Below are 18720 nucleotides of genomic sequence, written 5' to 3'. Positions count from 1 at the left end.
CTGCACTAGATCTAAAAAGCAATTTCAGCTTTATTTCTTTTTTTCTGTTATTCCGAGATATATATAATCTTGTGACAATAATCTTGGTATTTCGAAAGGCCTGATATTTACTTCTTTTTACTAATGCGCCCATCGAAATACTCCCTTGCGTCAAATAAAAACGCACCGCGCAGTTATCTGGTGGTCGTTTGTAATCAAATCACCGGCGCAGCAAACCACTAAGGAAGCCAGTAGAGTTTTTGCCAACGGCCACTTAACTCTTGTGGGCCTAGGCTTAAGCCTACCTTCATTTTTGTTAAATAAATATATAGCGTATATTTAACTTTTTTCACGAAACGAATCTTTTAAGCAATTTTTGACAGTTTCAATTTTTGCCAATTGTATTGCGAAACATAAAATTGTAGATTTAACAAAAAATTATCAGTAATTCTCTATAAATAATACAGTCTGTTTAGATAAAAATTATTTCCATAATCGGTAAGCGTTTTTGTAAGGTGACCATTGTATCACAACACCTCTCTAACTAAATTTAATAAACGTACTGCGTGCTTTTTTACCGTGCGAACTTTTAAAGTATTTTTATGCAGTCATATACAGCAGTTAGGCCGATGGTCCTTACAATTGCTTGCCAAAAACATCTTGAAAAACATAATATTGAGCAATGTGTAGAATTTTTTTGTGTGCAAATGCGCCATGTCTACCATTTAAATTAAAGGGTTGTCATATTCAACCAAAAACTCTTTTTTGCGTATCGCTGCAACACTTGTCGTCTCCATGTATTTGGACTCCATTTCAGTGGTAGGTTACATCGGTGTATCAGTTTTACAGGTTGGAGCAGGTTTTTTCAGATTACGTATTTTATGACGTTGCGTTTCAACGTAACATTGTGAAGTTATGTTTGAATATTTTCATGACCCCCAAGAAGATCCTGAAACCGCCTCTGGCATTGATATTAATTAATAAATATTTAATTCGTTTTAATAAGTCATATTGTTTTTAACTCTTTCCAATTAATTTTGAAAAAATGTCACATTAATACACTTCTTGTTTTGTTTTAGACTTTTGAGTCAATAGTAATCTAAATTAAATGCGGTGTTCTGGACTGCGGAGTCGGTTAAAAATAACCCGAGTCGGCAATAAATATTCAGCCACATGGAGTCATAAAATTAAATTACTCACAAATACATGGTTGGAAAATATCTAACATAATATGCCTTTCATCCTTTCCAATTTCAAGTGGGCGGCCATATCAGTCTTAAAATTGGGTACTGCGCATGCGCACGTCGGACTCGGGACTCGAGCAGTTTTACGTGGACACACACGAGTCCGACTCCGCAGCTCCGGAGATAGTTTTTAAACATTTTTGTAAATTTAAATAACTTAGGATATTTAAAGTTGCGTCAAAAGGTTCAGGCTATCGCTTATCTGTTTAACGTAGCTTATCTGCCCTATCTGTTTTTCTCTTCTTGATATACGCCATTTTTGTAATCGCTCAAGTGCACTTAAATCACTTTTTTTAGATGCTTGTTTTCACTCAAGTCTTTTGAGCTAAATAGCTTGATTCAAATATTTTTTGAAAACGATATGACTTGGTTTCAAGTGTTTTATTAAAAAGTTTTTGGTAAAATTTGGTTTAGGTTACCCCAATTTCTGCTTATAAAACAGTTTATACAAGTTTTAATTTTTGTTTTCATTATAGTTTGATGTTAATGACTTGACTTGGATTGGGACTTGACTTACTGTTGTTCACAAATGACTTGTATTGAAATTTTTATTGGAACCTCGGTCATTCAAAATGACTGGTTCACAACACTGGACGACGGTGTCCACATCACCAAGCAACGATAAGTTTGAACATTTATTTCACCACACTGGCAACCGAAGACCGATGTACAATACAAAAAAGAACAATCTTAATTTGTTACAAAAATAAAACGCGTATCTTAGACGAAGCGATCCCTAATTAATCCTATAACTACAAGCAATAAAATCACTAGCGGAGCACAACAGTAAATAAGGCAAGCAATGAATGTACATATAAGAAAGTAAGTAAGTGCAACATGCTTATTATACAACTCGCACGATAAAGTCAAAAACAGGCAGAACAATCTTGCATTGCGAAATTATTATCACCATATTTCGAGTCAGGAATAAAACAACGAGAAGTGATTTGAAATAGGTAATAAAAGAGCAATAAATATAAAACGATCGCTAAAGGCCAATAAAAGCTAAATGTATTATACGCCGAAAGATATTCCAGCAGACTGCCTCCTGAGCCGCGAAAGTGTCATTTTTATTTTGACTTAATTATTAAACCTTGGCTGCAACAAAAATGCAAAGCTGAAAAACTACATCGCTAGAAATAACTGCAACGTAATATATTTAAAAAGAGGTGGCGTAGTAACTTGGAGGACGCTCCCTGGTACGAGGGTTACAATAGTTTATTGTGCTGGCAGGCAGAGTTTCAGTTGCAGTGACAGGCATGCTGGTACCATGCGTCACTGTGCTAATCCCACCGCTCTCAATTGGTGTTTTGGGTTCGGTCTTCGATGTCTTGCGTTTAGCCGTTTCACGCAGTTTGTAAGCGACGCCGACGACCACCGCCACCACTATTGCAACACTTATAACTACGATAGCAGTTAACTCGGGTTTGTCAGTATCTGTAAAAGCAAGCAGATTGCAATACAGTAAACTGTTACAAAATGAAAACAATTCACAATCAACCACATGGTTGTATATACGAACAGGAAGCAGCAGGCAACTGTACTATGGTCGTTTCTCGACCAACTCTCACTGAGCCTGCAGCTCAGTCGAACGAGCAACTGTCTGGCCAGAGGTCGGGAGTTCGAAACTCACCGCAGGCTAGTTGTTGTACTAGCCTGGTATTGCTTGCACTTTAATACTAATCAGGCTGGCCGATTTCGGTACACCTTTCCAAAAGTTTCATATGTGCCGTTAGAGTTGGTCAGTACGACTCCAGAAGGGCTTGATCAAATATTTTGTATTTGAATGTTTTAGTATTGTGAATCATTGTTGTTTGGCGGAACTCTTTCTGCTTTTTACTGACCAACGGACAAGACATTTTTTAAAGAGTATCAAAGTAAAAATATACGCTATATTAAGTTAGGTTGAGAAGAGCACCGCTTCGAACGAATATTTGTCAGCAAGGTGGTAAAACTTACAATATAAAAAGTACATTTTGTCAAGTCAACGACATAATCAGTTTTTCTATACAAATAATAGCAAAAAATATCCAAAAAATTTAAATTAAATTTTATTTCTTTTTACTTTTTTATTTCTGCTTCAAGGCAAGATTCGGTTGGTAAAAAACATGCCGCTTCTATGTTATTTTTCGGTATTTCACAGATCCAAAACAGTCCGTACGGCCTTACATCGTAACACATACATTTTTGTGTTTACCGAGTTTAATATTAAACAATTAGCCAAAAAATAAATAAACGAGGCATTGCTTTGACTTGACTAAAGTTCGCGATGCCCTGGTGCGTTATTTTAATTTTCCAAGGGCGTCGCACAATGATTTTGTTTCGTAACTAAACTTAATTGGGGAAAAGCTTACAGATACACTTGTCCATGGCACATGCATTTGGAATCATTGCCAAACGATTGATTTCGTTTTTCTGTTACAAACAACCAAATAAATAAAACTACCAAAACACCATCACTGGTTGAAAAAAATGAAAACCACCGCATCAGCTTATTGTTAAACTTGGATTGTGAGATTAATTAAAGTTCTATTTTAATGAAATGCGACCGAGTTTTTTATATAACGTTTCATAGATCAATTCCTCTTTTGTGTGTGAGTTAATTGAACATGCTTGTCACGCAAAAACTGTCAGCAGATGTTACCTTTTTTGAACTTCAAAGGGGTTTTCCAAACTTCACCGAAAGCGATGTTGTAGCATTGTTGCCAGTTCGAAGGTAACTTTGATTTCCTGACCGAGGTAAGGTCAGGTGCGTCAGGCGTACAAGGAGGTGGGCTATTACTGCAAGTTTGTCAGGTAGAGTTATATTCGTTTGCATCAATGTTAAAGGGCTGGAACTCCGCAAATATAACATTTTAACTTATTTTATTGTGCGAGATAAGACCATTGTAAAAAGCAAATGATAGTCACGTATTGCCATTCTAAACCTTTATTATTATTTTTAACACTGAAAGCCGTTTACAATAAATGAGCTTATCTTTTATTGGTGCTGTGAAGATTGAATTTACCATTTGAAACACGTCTGTGAATATTGAATAGATTCATTCAAAGGAAACTGCATGAAAGGAAAACGATAATTTAAGTAATTTGCTTAATTGGCTATATTTTTAGAATATTTTTGTTTAGAGACAAGTTGACATAAATGTGACCCTTTTTGCATTTCTTCAAATGAAATGCAATTTAACTTCAATTAAACTAAAAAGTCATAATTTATAACATTCGATAAAATCAACATAATTTATATGACCTTCTTTCCTGTTAATTAGTATTGTCCACCCTGCTAATTAATGTATTATTCTTTGTTTCATTCTTATCTTTTATTCTATCTTCACTTCTATTTGACACTTATAATGGCACGAGACAGATATATAACTATATATCGATTTTATCGAATGTTATGGCTTTTATATACTTTATTGCACTTGTTTCGGAAAACCCGTTTATTTGTTTTAAAAATTACCTTGTAAAAGAATTCGAGCATGAATTGTAGAAATGATTATTGGCACTGCACGGACATTCGCACTTGTTTCTTTGTCCAGCCGGCGAACATGATGGACTAGAGGGCGTCTAAGGAAAACAGCATCAAAAGAAATATTTACATAGATCAGAGTAAAATCTTAATAAGATATTTATTACATAGACTTAGCAAGATATTTATTAGGTACACTTGGTAAGCTCATATTCATTTACATAGATCATAGTGTTTACATAGATCAATGTAAAAACTTAAAGAAAACACTAAAAAGTTTAGGACGCGACACGCCCCGAAAAATTAGTTAACAACATTAAAAAAAAATCTATAGGTCCATAAAAAGTAGATATTACCAGTATAGAAAATAAACAGGTTGGATTTGGTTTATCTCAAGTTTTAAAAGAAATAATAGTTATAGGGTGAGCATTTAATTTGTTTTCACTGACAAAGTTTTTGAATTCTATAAACTCCCACATTTTCATTCCACCTAAAATACAGGACAGATAACAGCAATTCACGTGTACAAGTTTAGAAAATTTACAAGTTTGCGAAAACAAAAAATAACTCACGGGCCATTTTCGGCAAGGACACTTAACAACTTGACAGTGCTGGTCGGTATTCCGGCGAGAAACAAGGATAAAAGTGTTCGTTGACGGAACCGGAATTAGTTCGTATCCTTCCTTACAGTGTTCAGCTTTTGGGGTACCGTTACGTCGCTTTTGATCAGCAAAGATCTTGCATAAAAAACACAAAAAGTTGACTGTAATTTTTAGTTGTAGCCTAAACTGTTCGTGTTTTACAGCGAACGATATAGTTTTCGCAAAAGGAGTTTATAATGCATATTACTTTTCTAATCGAAGTTTTATTTGAAATAAAACAGCTAAATTTGCAAATAGCCCCAAGTTAAATATCGCGAACTTATTGATTCGCGCAAAACGAAAAAGCTCTTATATATATATTTAATGTGCCTAACCCCTAATCTTTTACATTTGTGGAGTTAAATAGGAAAAATGTACAGATTTGGGGATGACTTCGTGTTCCCAGTTATCTAATACCATATCCATGTTTTTTCGGTTAATACTATATCCATCAGAGATTTTAACTCACAGTAGTCTAAGAACAACCTGGTAAGATTTGGACAGTTGGCCGGTATTTAAGCTCGAACAAGATGTGTAACGCATCAGGTTGTCGTCAATTAACTGTTTGGCAAGCATCGACTCTACTTCAACGATGTGCTTGCCAACTCCGCGCAGTGAGTCTTTGTCCTCCAGCAGAAGAATTACGTAGCCCGCCTCATCAATAAGAATGCACCTAAAACAGGGAATGGCGATTACTCGATTCTGCAAGTATTGGTTAGGTTACTTAAGCGGCATTTTCTCCTGAGCGGGCATGGAACTTTAATGTGATACATAACAGACAAGTGACCGAAATACAATAAAAGGTCAAGCATATTCAAGGCCACAATGAAAATCTTTTAAAGGGAAATGGTAAGTGTTTAATACTCTGCTTGGCCAGTTTCACACTTTACGTTAGAAGTATTTCACCTCGGATGTCTTTTTCAAAAGGGTCTGCAATAAACGTGGCGTACCTAAATTTTAATATAATAGGGTAAATCTGGCCATTTATCTGAAAACTGACCATTGTTGCCTATACGGCCTACGAAATGTTATAAATATAACTTGGATATTATACCTAAATAGCATGCCTATAATAAACCGCTTATAAAGTAATATTGTAACTTGAAAAGTTTATAATAATCAGTAACATATGTCCTATTTTGACATAGCGTATATTTTAATTATCAACCAATAATTTCAGGTAAGTTACCATGATAGGAGGTTTAGAAAAAGGTAAAGATCAAACTTGACGAACTTTTTGTCATGGCCGGTGCACTGCGGGTAAAGTTCCTTGAACAGCGCAAAGAAGAATGGTAAGAGCACGTCGACTGCCATCACGCCCGCCATAACAAGCTTGGACGATCCATTTCTGCCAAATCAACAAGAAAAAATGCAACTCTTATATAGATGTTAAAAAACATTTCGAAGGCGCCAATATTTTTTCTTTATATACCTTGGTTGAAGCAAGGATCTACTGATTGTAACAATGTGGGCACCGCTAACGGCGTCCTTGAAGGGAGAGGTGATAACCGTCTTCTCGGGGTTCGCTAGAGTGCGCTGGTACCTGTTTAAAAGTGCATGTCGTAGGGCGATTAATTTGATACCACATATTTTTCATGGTTATGGACAGCAGAATATGTAAAATATGAAATATGGCCTTCAAGAGGGCAATTGATAGAGGTAGTGATTCGAACATCGATATCGATTGAAAAGTTAACTTTACCATGTTGTAATGCTATAAGTTAGACTTAAGTCCACTTTAGTCACTCTTTTTAAATGCTTTCGTTGATTTTAGTGAATTTATGGGAAAAATGGCTTGTCTTAACGTTGGTCATTTAAACAAGCAATCTAATTTGGGCTCCAGTCATAAAGACAAACTGACTTAAATTTTGATCTATTTGATGTGCCAGGACAATAACTTTGACTGGAACTTGGATTGGGAAACTAATGACTCCGACAAAGACTTGCTATTTTTGTAAACTGAAATACCTAGAGTGTTAGTGATTTAAAACAACTTGGTACAACATACATTTTTGACGATTGCTGTTGCCTTACTAAAATGGATAGCGACACATGAGACATACATAATTTCCTAACAGGGCATTCTGAACACGACTACGTTGTAAACGCCACTCACAACCCCTGTTCCCAATCATAAACGCTTCGCACGTAGACCGACAAACTTAAACACGAAAACCCACCAAGGTCTTAACGACGGTTCGTAGTTGTCGGGAAGTTGAGCGCCGGGAAATAGACGAAAGACGCCCTCCTTGGTGGCAAGGTAGACCCAGACCAGCTGTTCGCGAAGCGCTGCATCTGTGTCCTTCCAAAGCTTCTCTACGATCTGCGTTGCAACAACCACATCCCTGATTCCGGCCTGTCGGAAAAACGCAAGCTTGCATGTACCAATGATGGGGAAATTGAATCGCTTAAAAATGTTTCAAATGTTGGCAGATTTTCTCAAGTTTAAGATTAGATAAAATAGTTCGTGTCGAGGCCAGGTAGCGGGGGTGGATCTTGGAGTAAGGGCACGAGGCCAACTCCCAAATCATATATTCACCTATTTGACGTAAATGCAAATTTTTTTTCGCGAGCCTTTTTTGTAATATATTTTGACTTGTTTAGAGAATCTAAATGCGGCATTCGTATAAAGGTTTCAAGTTTCTTTGTGCGCTCAATGCGCCACGCTTTTTTAAATTTAATATACAGTCACTTCATAAATAAACGTGTTTTACACCTTTTCCCTTCGCGCGAAAGCTGTCGCAAAATTGTAAAAAGTATTTAGACCCAGCCTTACAGTTCGACAAAAAACATGTTTAAAATTAACATGCTTAAAACGTTATAATGTGACGCAAACCTGTGACGTCATCTCTAAAAATGGTCATATCCCTACAAAAAAATTCTGGATCTGTCCCTGCTGTGAGCATATAGCTTTTAACACGTAGCCTGTAGTTTCAATTACCTTTAGTGTCGTGTTACTGAATGTTCCTTCCAAGTAGTGTTTAAGATCACTCACAGTTTCTGTTGTTTCGTTCTTGCGGAAATATGTGTGTTTGAATGTGCGAGGCGACAGAAATATTGTTGTTTGCTCTGTTCATAATATTTTTTTATTAAGCATCATAAATCATTTTGTAGACCACAGTAGCAGGGCTGCGGAGTCGGAGTCGGTTTGTTTTGCTGGAGTCGGACTCGAGACTGGAGTAAGACCACGTAAAACTCCCCTAGTTCCGAGTCCGACATGCGCAGTAGGCCTACATGTGTTATGATACGACACACCTATAAGTAGATTGCTGAACATTCACGTTTTTTGGTAACGTGAGTTGGCGGAATACAGGCTCAAGAGCAGGGGTTCTTAACTTTTTTTGTATGTTTTACCCTTTTAACAAAGATAAATATGAGATTTACCTCCTACATGTACAATTGTGCTCATTTATTAAAAAACGTGAGTAACCAATTACATCAGTAATTTTGCCGCTATCGCTTTTGCCGCTAAAAATTAAACGTACACAATGTCTTCTCGTAGACACCTTTCCTAAATCTATGCCGTAACTGCCGAAAACTGATAAATTTGAAAATTAAATAACTAAAGAGATAATGACGTTGCCAATAAACCAAAAAAGTATCAATTAGCGAAGCATAACGTTACCGACGCTGGACGAAAAATCAATAGCTACTAGTCTAGCTTCGAATTAGCAGTTAATCTGAACTGGGAAAGTAGGCTACCAATACCTACTTCTTGGACAATTTTTTTGTCCCGTCAAATGATGTGGATATTTTGATTGATAGCTTATTTACCCCTTAAATCGAGAAAATTTACCCCCTGGGGTAAATTTACCCCAGGTTAAGAAAGGCTGCTCTAGAGGCAGGGCTGGACTCGGGACTCGACAAAATTGCACGTTTGGCCGGAGTCGGACTCGGGTGTATTTTTAACGACTCCGCAGCCCTGAACAGTACACAATGTTATGCTTCAATAAACCGTTGTTGTCACGTTAGGAAGTAGCACTTCGCGTCAGATAATTGGTTAGTTATTGTCAATAAAACACGTATCTTATGCGGTTAAGCCCACACAAATGGTTATTTAGCGCTTACCCATCGTGCACAAACTGTGTAGATGCACGCATTTCGACTTGGGTGGAATCAAGTCCAGCGTGTGGTATAAGAACGTTCCTTTTGGCAGCGCACCTTGGGGCCTGAGGGTGGAATGAACGTTGTTTTGTGGAAGAACCAGGCACACGGAAAAAGAAGTACCGGGAATCTAGGAAAAACTACATTGAGTGTATACTTACTACAATGAACTTAAATAAAGGGGTTTTGGTTTGTAAGGTATATTAAGAAAAATATATTTCAGTTGCCCTGTAATAACATAAATATATAAAATGCACAATTTACACTCATTAGGAAAATCGGAAATAAACTTAGTAACTAGGTTTGATGTTTTTTGTTTATCGATACAAAGAACAATCCTGCACAGTCATACCTTTTTCCAAAAATAAGTTGACATAACCGATATCGTTTTAACACCATATTTGGTGCTTTCGCCGTTCGAAAGAAATCTTGTGGAATTGAAAGTTTTCTTTCCCGAACCACCGCTGCAAAAAAATGCATTCTAAGAATATAGTGTGGTATAAACACAAGTATTTTTAAAATGACTTAAGTTCCGGTCAAATCATTTGTAAAATAACTTTAGTCAAAGTCAAGTATTGTTGAACAAATAACAAGTTAAGTCATCAGTTGGCCGAGTCAAGTCCAATTCAAGTCATAATTAAAGCAAGTTATCTCCAACCCAAGTCCTTATTATAAAACAAAACGTTATTATGATAAACAACCAAATTTTACGAAAAAAAAATTGCGTAACGTAATTTTTTTTTTTACTTAAACGACTTAAGTCGAGTCAAGTAATTCTACCAAAAAGACTTAAGTCAAGTCAAGTCTTTTGAAAACATTGACTAAGTGCACTTAAGTCAATTTATTACCAAAAGGCTCAAGTCAAGGTATATCAAATTATTGACTAAGTTTCGTGATTCTTAGACTTAAGTTTCAATTATAATGATTTCGTAAACAATATTGTGCATGCAATATAAAAAGGTAATATGCACAAATTCAGACATACGTTTTCATGGACTCGAATATTGACACGAACTCTTTATCACGTTCGAGGGCTGTCGCTGGCAAGAAAGCTGCTGCAGTGTCCTCAATGTAGTGCGGAAGAAGAGGATGGTTGATGATGAGTCCTAAACAACATAAAGCAAAACGTGTATCACCTTTCAACTAATTAAAGTATATACACAGCGACATAAATTGGCATGAGGATTAGAACGACCAATGTGCCAGTTACTTCGGAGCTTTCAACACAAACCAAACCAGAATAAAATAAACTTAATTGTGTCGAATACCCTATGTTACGGCAAATTTACGTTATAACATGGAATCCATTAGGAGCAATAAAACTACTTTTGAGAGCAACACAACAACGCGCTATTAATGTTAAAAAAATCGGGTTTGTATTCATTTTTAAAGCACGAAAATAAAGATAAGTGCGAAACACACAAAAATATATGATTTGCGTTGAGCTAGTAATTTTCAATTAAGCAAGTAATTCCCAATCAGCAGTGTTGTAATAGGCCATGTCAAGCTGTTATTAACAATACGCAAGTCAAGTCCCCTTCGACGTCATTATCTTAAAAGTCAAATCCAAGTCCCGTAATTAAAAAAAATAAATGTTTTTAACTTACATTGTCGGTGAACAACATGTTTCTGAGCAATATTTCGGATAGCAAAACAACAAAACCGAAAAAGTAACAAGTTAAGATCCTTACAAATTTATTGACGTAAATAACCCAATTTTACTGACTTCTATTGATTTAAAGCGCTTTAGTTTAAGCCGAGTCTTTCGAGTTAATGACTTAACTTGACTCGACTTGGAATGATTTAAATCAAGTCAAGTAATTTTGACCTAAAGACTTAATTCAATTCAAATATTTGAAAAAAATGCCTTAAATGCACTCAGGTAAATTAATTGACTTAAGTCACTCCAACACTGCAAATTACGACGCCTTCGCCTCAGTATAGAACAGCCTTTCTTAACCTGGGGTAAATTTACCCCAGGGGGTAAATGAGCTATCAATCAAAATATCCACATCAGCTGACAAGGCAGAAAAAGTGTGCAAGCCGTAGGTATTGGTGGCCTACTTTCCTAGTTCAGATTAACTCCTAATTCGAAGTTAGCCTATAGTAGCCTATTAATTATTTATCATAACATTGTTTTTCGCCATGATAGCTATTTTAGTTAATTGGCAATATCCTTATCTCTTAGTAACTTCATTGTTACATCATAACTGATATAATTTGCTAGTCGTTTTAAAAAAAATAGAACCATTTTATATATTGGGGGTAAATCTGATATTCATCTTTGTTAAAAGGGTAAAATATACAAAAAAGGTTAAGAACCCCTGGTATAGAAGTTGTTCCTTAAATGTGTTTGACAGTATTCTCGCGTATCCCGTATACCTGCGTCGTTAATGACGAACGAGTACGAAAGCTGGTTCGGCTTGAATTGCGTCGACTCGGCGAGCAACTCGTCAATTGTGACGTCAACGCAAACCACGCCCATTAGTCGGCCGCCGATGTGGACAGGAAGAGTTGCGGTGACAACGACACCTGGCGGAAAAAAAACGAAAACTAGAATACGCTCTACTCGACAGGAAAGGATTGTAGCGGTTTGTTGTATTAATTCTCATAACAAGCCGTAACTGGGAATTGAGCTGCTCATTTTGTAATTTTCGTTGTAAAAATTTCTCATATTTTTTTTTTATTTTTTTCTTCGTTTTCAATATTTTAAATGAAAAAAAAATCAGAACTATTACGTTAGTTTTAGTTGTTATATACATTTTTCTTAAATAGTTGCGACATTTATTTACATAATTTGGTGAATGTAATCTGGCGAACATTGGTAAATTTTAAACCGTTTTGAGATCAGGCGACGTATGAGCGAGTAAATTCGTATAGCCATAACAAAAACGCTGAAGAAATATTTTGTGTATGGACCTAGGCCCCATGCGTCCATGTAAGGTACTGTCCAGGTGGGATCCGTTGTTGGAAGGCCTGCCATTGCGAAGAATGTGTAGTAATGCGCCATTTGGTTTCGCAAATTGAAAGGGTTCTGAATGCGCGTAAACGGCTGTTTTTCCTATTAAGACAAAAATTGGATTATATAGAACGACTAAGTGCGGTTGTCAATTAAACTTTAACATTAGCAGGAATCGCGATATAAACTTATGTGTGCATTTAGGAATTGCTTTAAATTACCTTGTGACCATAACTTTCCACAGATACTGCAGACATCTCTTTCAAGATTTTAAAATCTAAAAATAGAAATAACATACTGCAAATATTTTTTTTCAATAATCTAAACCTCTTAAATTTCAACACCGCTTTCTCAATTTATGGCTTATATACGGAATTGGCTTATATACGGAAAAAGTTTATCGTTTTATTAACTAATATTATTTTTACATGATAATATGAAATGTTTGCGGTCTCTAAAGTCAAACCATAAAAAAAACTGAAACTGAAGCACGCTAACCCGTCTGAAAGTTTGTAAAGCATCGTAAAATAATTAAACAAACATGTCAGACAGTTTATCACAGACATCGCGATTTTATGCGTTATATGACTTGATTGGTGATGAACAGCAAAATAGTGCATATTAATGTAATTTTGTGACAAGCCGTTAAGCTTAAGTGATCTACGTTATACTGCGCTGTAAACAAACCTACCTGAGTTTCCGAGTCCGTAGGTCATTACCACAACGGAATTATTAAGTTTTCCGTTCCGCATTCTAATCAGCTGCGAAATATTTGCACAGTTATCGTGGGGTTCCCCGTCCGAAATAAATAGCAGAACCCGATTGCAATCTGCACAACAAACACCAATCTTGGCAAAGCGCTTTTTTGAACGTAGTCATTGCAGGTTATTGCGGCATGAGATTTAGCCATGCTGAAACCAAAAATATCGCGGTGGTCTAAGGCAAAAATAATTTCGAGCTTTTTTATTTTTTTTTGTTTCTGTTTTGAACTAGAGCATTTTTCGTTATTGTGTCTAATTCAGCGTTCAGCCTATATTGGCAATTTTAAAACTATAAATTAATATAAAATGTGATACAAGGACCTTCAATCATTATACCACGACAAGGACCTTCAGTCATTATACCATATGTTCCGATGACTTTGATAACTTTTTGCTGTCCAATAAAATGTTTTGCATAAAACGAAATGGCTTTTGTATAAGCAAACATGTACAAATCGAATCGTATTTCCCAAGAGACGGGCGTTTCCAAACGTGACAAGCAAGCCTTTCAAACATACTTTACCGACCAGGTAGTTAAAGTGAAAGCTGTACGGAATGCCACAAACCACTCCAACCTAAAATAAGGCTTCGCCTGTTAAATTGTGCTCAATCTCGCTCGCGGCTATCGCATTATTTAAAACGCGGTTGCAATTATCGAATTCGAAGTTTTGAAACCTAACTGTGCGCCAATTTAGGATAATTGTCGTTGTTTGTAGCAATTTAGGCAACTTGTTCTTCGTTTATTAGTGCAAAACTATAAAAACATCTAAAAAAGGAACTGTTCGGCATGAGAGATTTTTATTTTGCTATAAAAAGTTGTTGCAAGCTGAAAATCTAAAAGCAAATTGTACTTAACGATAGTGTGCTGTGATAAAGGCATAAGTAATTTATCTTTTGATCATTGGAATTTGAAGAACGTGCGTGATTTGCTTTACATGGAGCCGCGGGCGACTGCAATTGGCTTTGCAGCAAAATATTCTCAGCAGCCCGGTTTGTGTTTTTCCACGACGTCAACGGCAAATTACCGTCGTGCCTCCTGTTTCCGAGACTATTCGGATTTTAGGGCAGAGAGTGCTTTTCAACTGGAGGTGTGTCAGAACAAATCGTTTTGCAAACATTTAAAGGGTTTTCCAGATTGTTTTATGGTTCCCCTAAGGTCGCGTTTTAAACAAATTTACTTTCCCCTTATAAAAATTGATTTCTTTTTCACAAATGTCTTTACACCAAGCAAACGTAAGACTAAGTTTTTTACACATGCGTAAAGGAAGCCTATTTATTTTTTGTCACATTGGGTACACATTAGGCTCTTTGATTGTTATGGCTATTTTACTTTCGATAATTGGTTATGCAACAGCACTAACTAAAAAAACAGACTTTTGGTAAATTCGCTGTTTTTTTGACCTCGTCTTTACCTTCTTTTTTCTTTTTGCTGTTGTCGAAGTAGTCAAAAGCTTTCGTCAGAACTGGCGTGAAGTAAGTATAATCACCTAATAAAGGATCAACGTTTTACACACAAGAACAGCAATTCATAAAACTGGTTTTACCTTGAAATATATAAGTTTGTGGGAGGTATCTCTTTTGTGCCAAACGTGACAAAAAATGATTATCACGATTTTCAGACAGCATACAAGGTCAGTAATACCTTACCTCCGGCCCGTAGAGCTTTAACAGACTTAGAAATAGCCTTCTTGTTTGCTATTGTTGCGGTGGCCAGCGATTTGGAAAAACATGAAAAGCTGTCTGGCAATGTGAACACTTTGTCCGAGAATCCAATAACGGCAAACTGAAACAAACAAGATTTTCTGTCCAGCTATGTCGAATAATCTCATCGTTTGTATTTATTGTAACTTTGTACAGGTTTTGATGCATTAAAGCAATTGTTCACCATTGGTTTATCTTTTGGGATACATACTACCAAACAGAGGTCAGGACATATATATCCGTTCGGTGGAAGGATAAAAATCGTAATTTAGTTCTTAGTAAACCGTATTGTCTACTATTTGCAAAATCTAACTCCTCGCTTATCAATCAACCCAAAAATGTATGGCAAACATAAATTTTATGGGAAATATATTAGGTTTCCGTTAGTTAAAATAGTTTTATTGGACTAAGCTAGAAATGAAAGGTCTGATAACAATCCACGAGCGTGACACTGTATCTCAGTAGGTTAACAGTTAAAAATCAGTACTTACGCTATCCTTGGGACTGAGCGATTCGATAACGGTTGTTGCAGCATTCTGAGCTAGCTTAATAAGCGACTCGCCATTTGTTGTTCCCACCATTGACCGACTAAGGTCGATCGCGATCACCACTTCCTGTGGTCTCGGAACGTTACTTTCGGCGTACCACGGCCTGGAAAGTAACACAACACAGAAAACTTGCTAGCTAAACCCTTTATTAATGTGTTGTCGTAAGTTTAATATGTATACCATCACAATAGCATTAACAATATTAAGCTAAGTTTTTTCAATGACCATGCTTATAGACCGCGTATGGCCGATTGGCGGTATATATTTAGCGACATTTCGCCGGGGAAATTCAGGCGGATCTACAATAGGAGCTATTAGCTTTCCTTAAAAATACCAATCTTATCAAGCTAAAAATAAATTCAAACAACCGCAATTTTTTATACCCGGGCTGCGGAGTCGGTTGAAAGCAACCCAAGTTAGACTCTTGTCGAAACAAAAAATCTCATGAGACTCGAGTTCCGAGTTCGATTCCGGCCAAATTTGTCTACCTTGTCGAGTCTCCCGTCCAGCTCCGATTTTACTGCCTGTTTCACCCATTTACGTAACTTAAATAGTGGGGACATAAAGCAAACAACTCATAGAGGTGTCTTTACTCACAATACGTAGCTGGAAAGTATTTCAACCTATGCTATTCCACGCTTATATTGTACAGTTTGCGACCTTATTGGATTCAAATTTGATTCTGCGCATGTCCGACTCGGTAGTCTTACACGAATCCCGAGTCCGCCTCTAGCCAAATAAATCGACACCTTCAAATCCAAAGTGAGTCTCGAGTCTCGAGTCCGACTCCGACTTCTGCAGTTCTGGTTTTTACTATTAAATAAAACTATTTTCTTGATACGAATCTACGAGTTTTTCGTTGATGCCCTTTGCTGCGTTTTATTTACAAAGAAAGCAAAAGCATTGCAGGAATTGTGTGGTATAGCCCTGGCCTATAATCTTACTTCTCGCAGCACAATCAACTACAGAAAGGTCTACAAAAACGCCTTTTTATTAATACACCTAATATTAATTGACGACATGTAATAATCCTTAGGTACACAGTTCCTCTTTCGAAATAAAAAAGGTATTTACAGAATAAGAATAATTTAGGCGTGGAACCGAAACCGTGAAAACCCGACAGCGAATATACAGGGCTGCATTACCTGAATCTGTTGTCGTAACTGGTGCAGTCGTCACTGGGCCATGCCGGGTATATGGTTGTAACCCCGTGCTCGCTTCCGAAATACTGCCATTTCAATGAGGGCACATTTTTTAAATTATTTACACTGGTCTCGGCAAAGTCAGCGCCTAAATAAAACGTATCGTTGTCGGCCGAACCGGAAATCTTATCGCAAGATAGTGTGGCAGCAACCTGTAAAACATCACCTATAGGTATAATATCCTGTTTATTTTGTCTCCGATATATTTGAAACCAAATCAATGATGTCGAATTTACCGGGATAATTGGCACATTCTTGTTTGTACAGCTTTGCACAATCCAAACACAAAAACAGAAGCGCGGTAATGGAATTTAGGCAAGCCCGCATGAAATGCGGATACGTAGGTATAGGTATATTCGCGTAAATTGGTGACATATTTCGATTAATTTTAAGTTGTAACCGCTTTCAAAAGTTGGCACTTGATCCCGACTTACGTTTAGTAGACGCTTTGCTATTTAAGGAATAAGAAAAAGTTTAGGCGCCCTAACCTAGGGATTTTCAGTTTAATAAGCTGCAATATTTTTTGTACAATAAACTCCATTTTGCATATTTTTCTTCAAAAAATTTCAAGTTCATGTGATATTATTTTTATTTTAAGTTGAAATAGTTTAGACTAAAAAAAACAGCATTAACAGTTAGGTAAGTGCTACCTCCGTTTTGAATCTAGGGTCGTATAGCAGCTCGTCTTTCCTGAGCGAGCAGCACTCCCGTGGCCGAGCCGATTTCAGGTTTAGTGACCTCGCCACTGACTCGCTGAGAACCCTCACTGCCTCTTTTCGCTCCCAGAACTTCTCCCGAAGCAACTCGACAATCTAAAAAGTGACGTCACATTAAAATTGGTAAACACCACAAAAAGATTTTCCCGACCGGGTTTGGAGTATCCAAAATGTTGATATAGTGTGGTGGTCGTCACTTAGTGACTGGCCAACTATGAAATATGAGGCCGCTATAGAAAACGTTCAAAACTACAATTTTAGTGAACTATAGACAAGCGACACCTGTACCGCTGACCTATGAAGAACACGCGACAAACGTTTTCCTATCCTGCTTAATTGTTGCCAAATAAAATGCGGCAGAAATTTGTAAAGTAACCCCAGACTTCACGTAATCTCTTAGTGCATGTATGATCTGTCATATCAAAGTTATATACTCTAACAATGCGTCACAAATTTAAAGACACAAATATAGACCTCGATTCTCTAATATTGTTTTTTTAACGTTTAAACGTCTTGAGGCCACATGGTTAAAAAGAAGAATATGTATACGTATATAGTATACCTGGTTGAGCTGGAAATCTCCATCAATCTTTGAATATTTATAGGACAGAGCATCGAAGTGTTCCTGCAATGCACATGCATTTAATTGTCACTATGCATTTTACTGTCGGTAAGGGCTACTTCAGGCGGAATTACGTACTTGAATTTCGCGATATTTCAAAGCATTTTCCGTGAGGTTTTCCAACCGTAAAAGCAACTTCTTCGGCTCTAAGCTGAGATCGGGTATAGCAAATAATCCAACAGCACTAGTCAATAGCACAAGCACAACGCATTCATACCACATTTTCTGATAAAGTTATCCAAAAAAAGGTTTGCTTCATATGAAATAAACAACCTAAAGCAGCGTTGTGTCTAAAAGACAAAACAAGACAAAAAGCAGTGCTGTAGCATAATCAAGTTATTTTATATTCATTTGTAAAAAAGTCCAAGTCAAGTCTTTTTGAATAAATTACAGGTCAAGCCTTTGTCATTGAAATTAAACTCTAAAGTCTAAACTATTAAAATTGGTAAACCCTTTCAATTATCAACAATAACTCATCCAAAAATAACACAAAACGCAAATTATACGCAAGCTTATCGTTTAACATGCACAAACTGAGATAAAGGAATCAATTTTACAAAATTATACTTAATTTAAACACTTCATTTCAAAGCCAAAAAGATTTAAGCCCAGTCACTACAACACTGCAAAAAAGCCTGCTGTAAAACATAATTACCCAACGCGACACAACACCTGAACTTGTTGTTGTGACTGCTTCAATTATCTGTTAAGCGAGCTGTCTCCGGTGCGCAAAAATACCAGAATTTTGCCTTTTTTTGCTGTCGTAAATTTTTG

The 18720-nt window shown here is 36.6% G+C and overlaps 1 protein-coding gene across 1 annotated transcript; it reads right to left on the bottom strand.

The window, feature by feature from the left end:
* Positions 1-1904: 1904 nt before the first annotated feature.
* LOC146147031 (VWFA and cache domain-containing protein 1-like) lies at positions 1905-18230 on the bottom strand. The gene is made up of 23 exons (XM_083387513.1): positions 18025-18230; positions 17887-17949; positions 17259-17420; positions 16552-16760; positions 15350-15509; positions 14805-14940; positions 14570-14644; positions 13088-13225; positions 12618-12673; positions 12357-12498; positions 11820-11969; positions 10423-10543; positions 9790-9901; positions 9402-9567; positions 8275-8402; positions 7514-7689; positions 6766-6876; positions 6568-6681; positions 5820-6006; positions 5265-5429; positions 4684-4790; positions 3868-4278; positions 1905-2660 (listed from the first exon to the last, which is right to left on the bottom strand). Exons 1-22 carry the CDS (start codon positions 18166-18168, stop codon positions 4269-4271), a joined length of 2832 nt encoding a protein of 943 aa, XP_083243639.1. The 5' UTR covers positions 18169-18230; the 3' UTR covers positions 1905-2660; positions 3868-4268.
* Between the last annotated feature and the right edge of the window lie 490 nt (positions 18231-18720).

Source organism: Ascidiella aspersa, chromosome 4 (assembly GCF_963924565.1).
Source record: "Ascidiella aspersa chromosome 4, kaAscAspe10.2, whole genome shotgun sequence".
NCBI classification, from domain to species: Eukaryota; Metazoa; Chordata; class Ascidiacea; order Phlebobranchia; family Ascidiidae; genus Ascidiella; species Ascidiella aspersa.
This window is presented reverse-complemented; position numbering and strand designations above follow the sequence as displayed.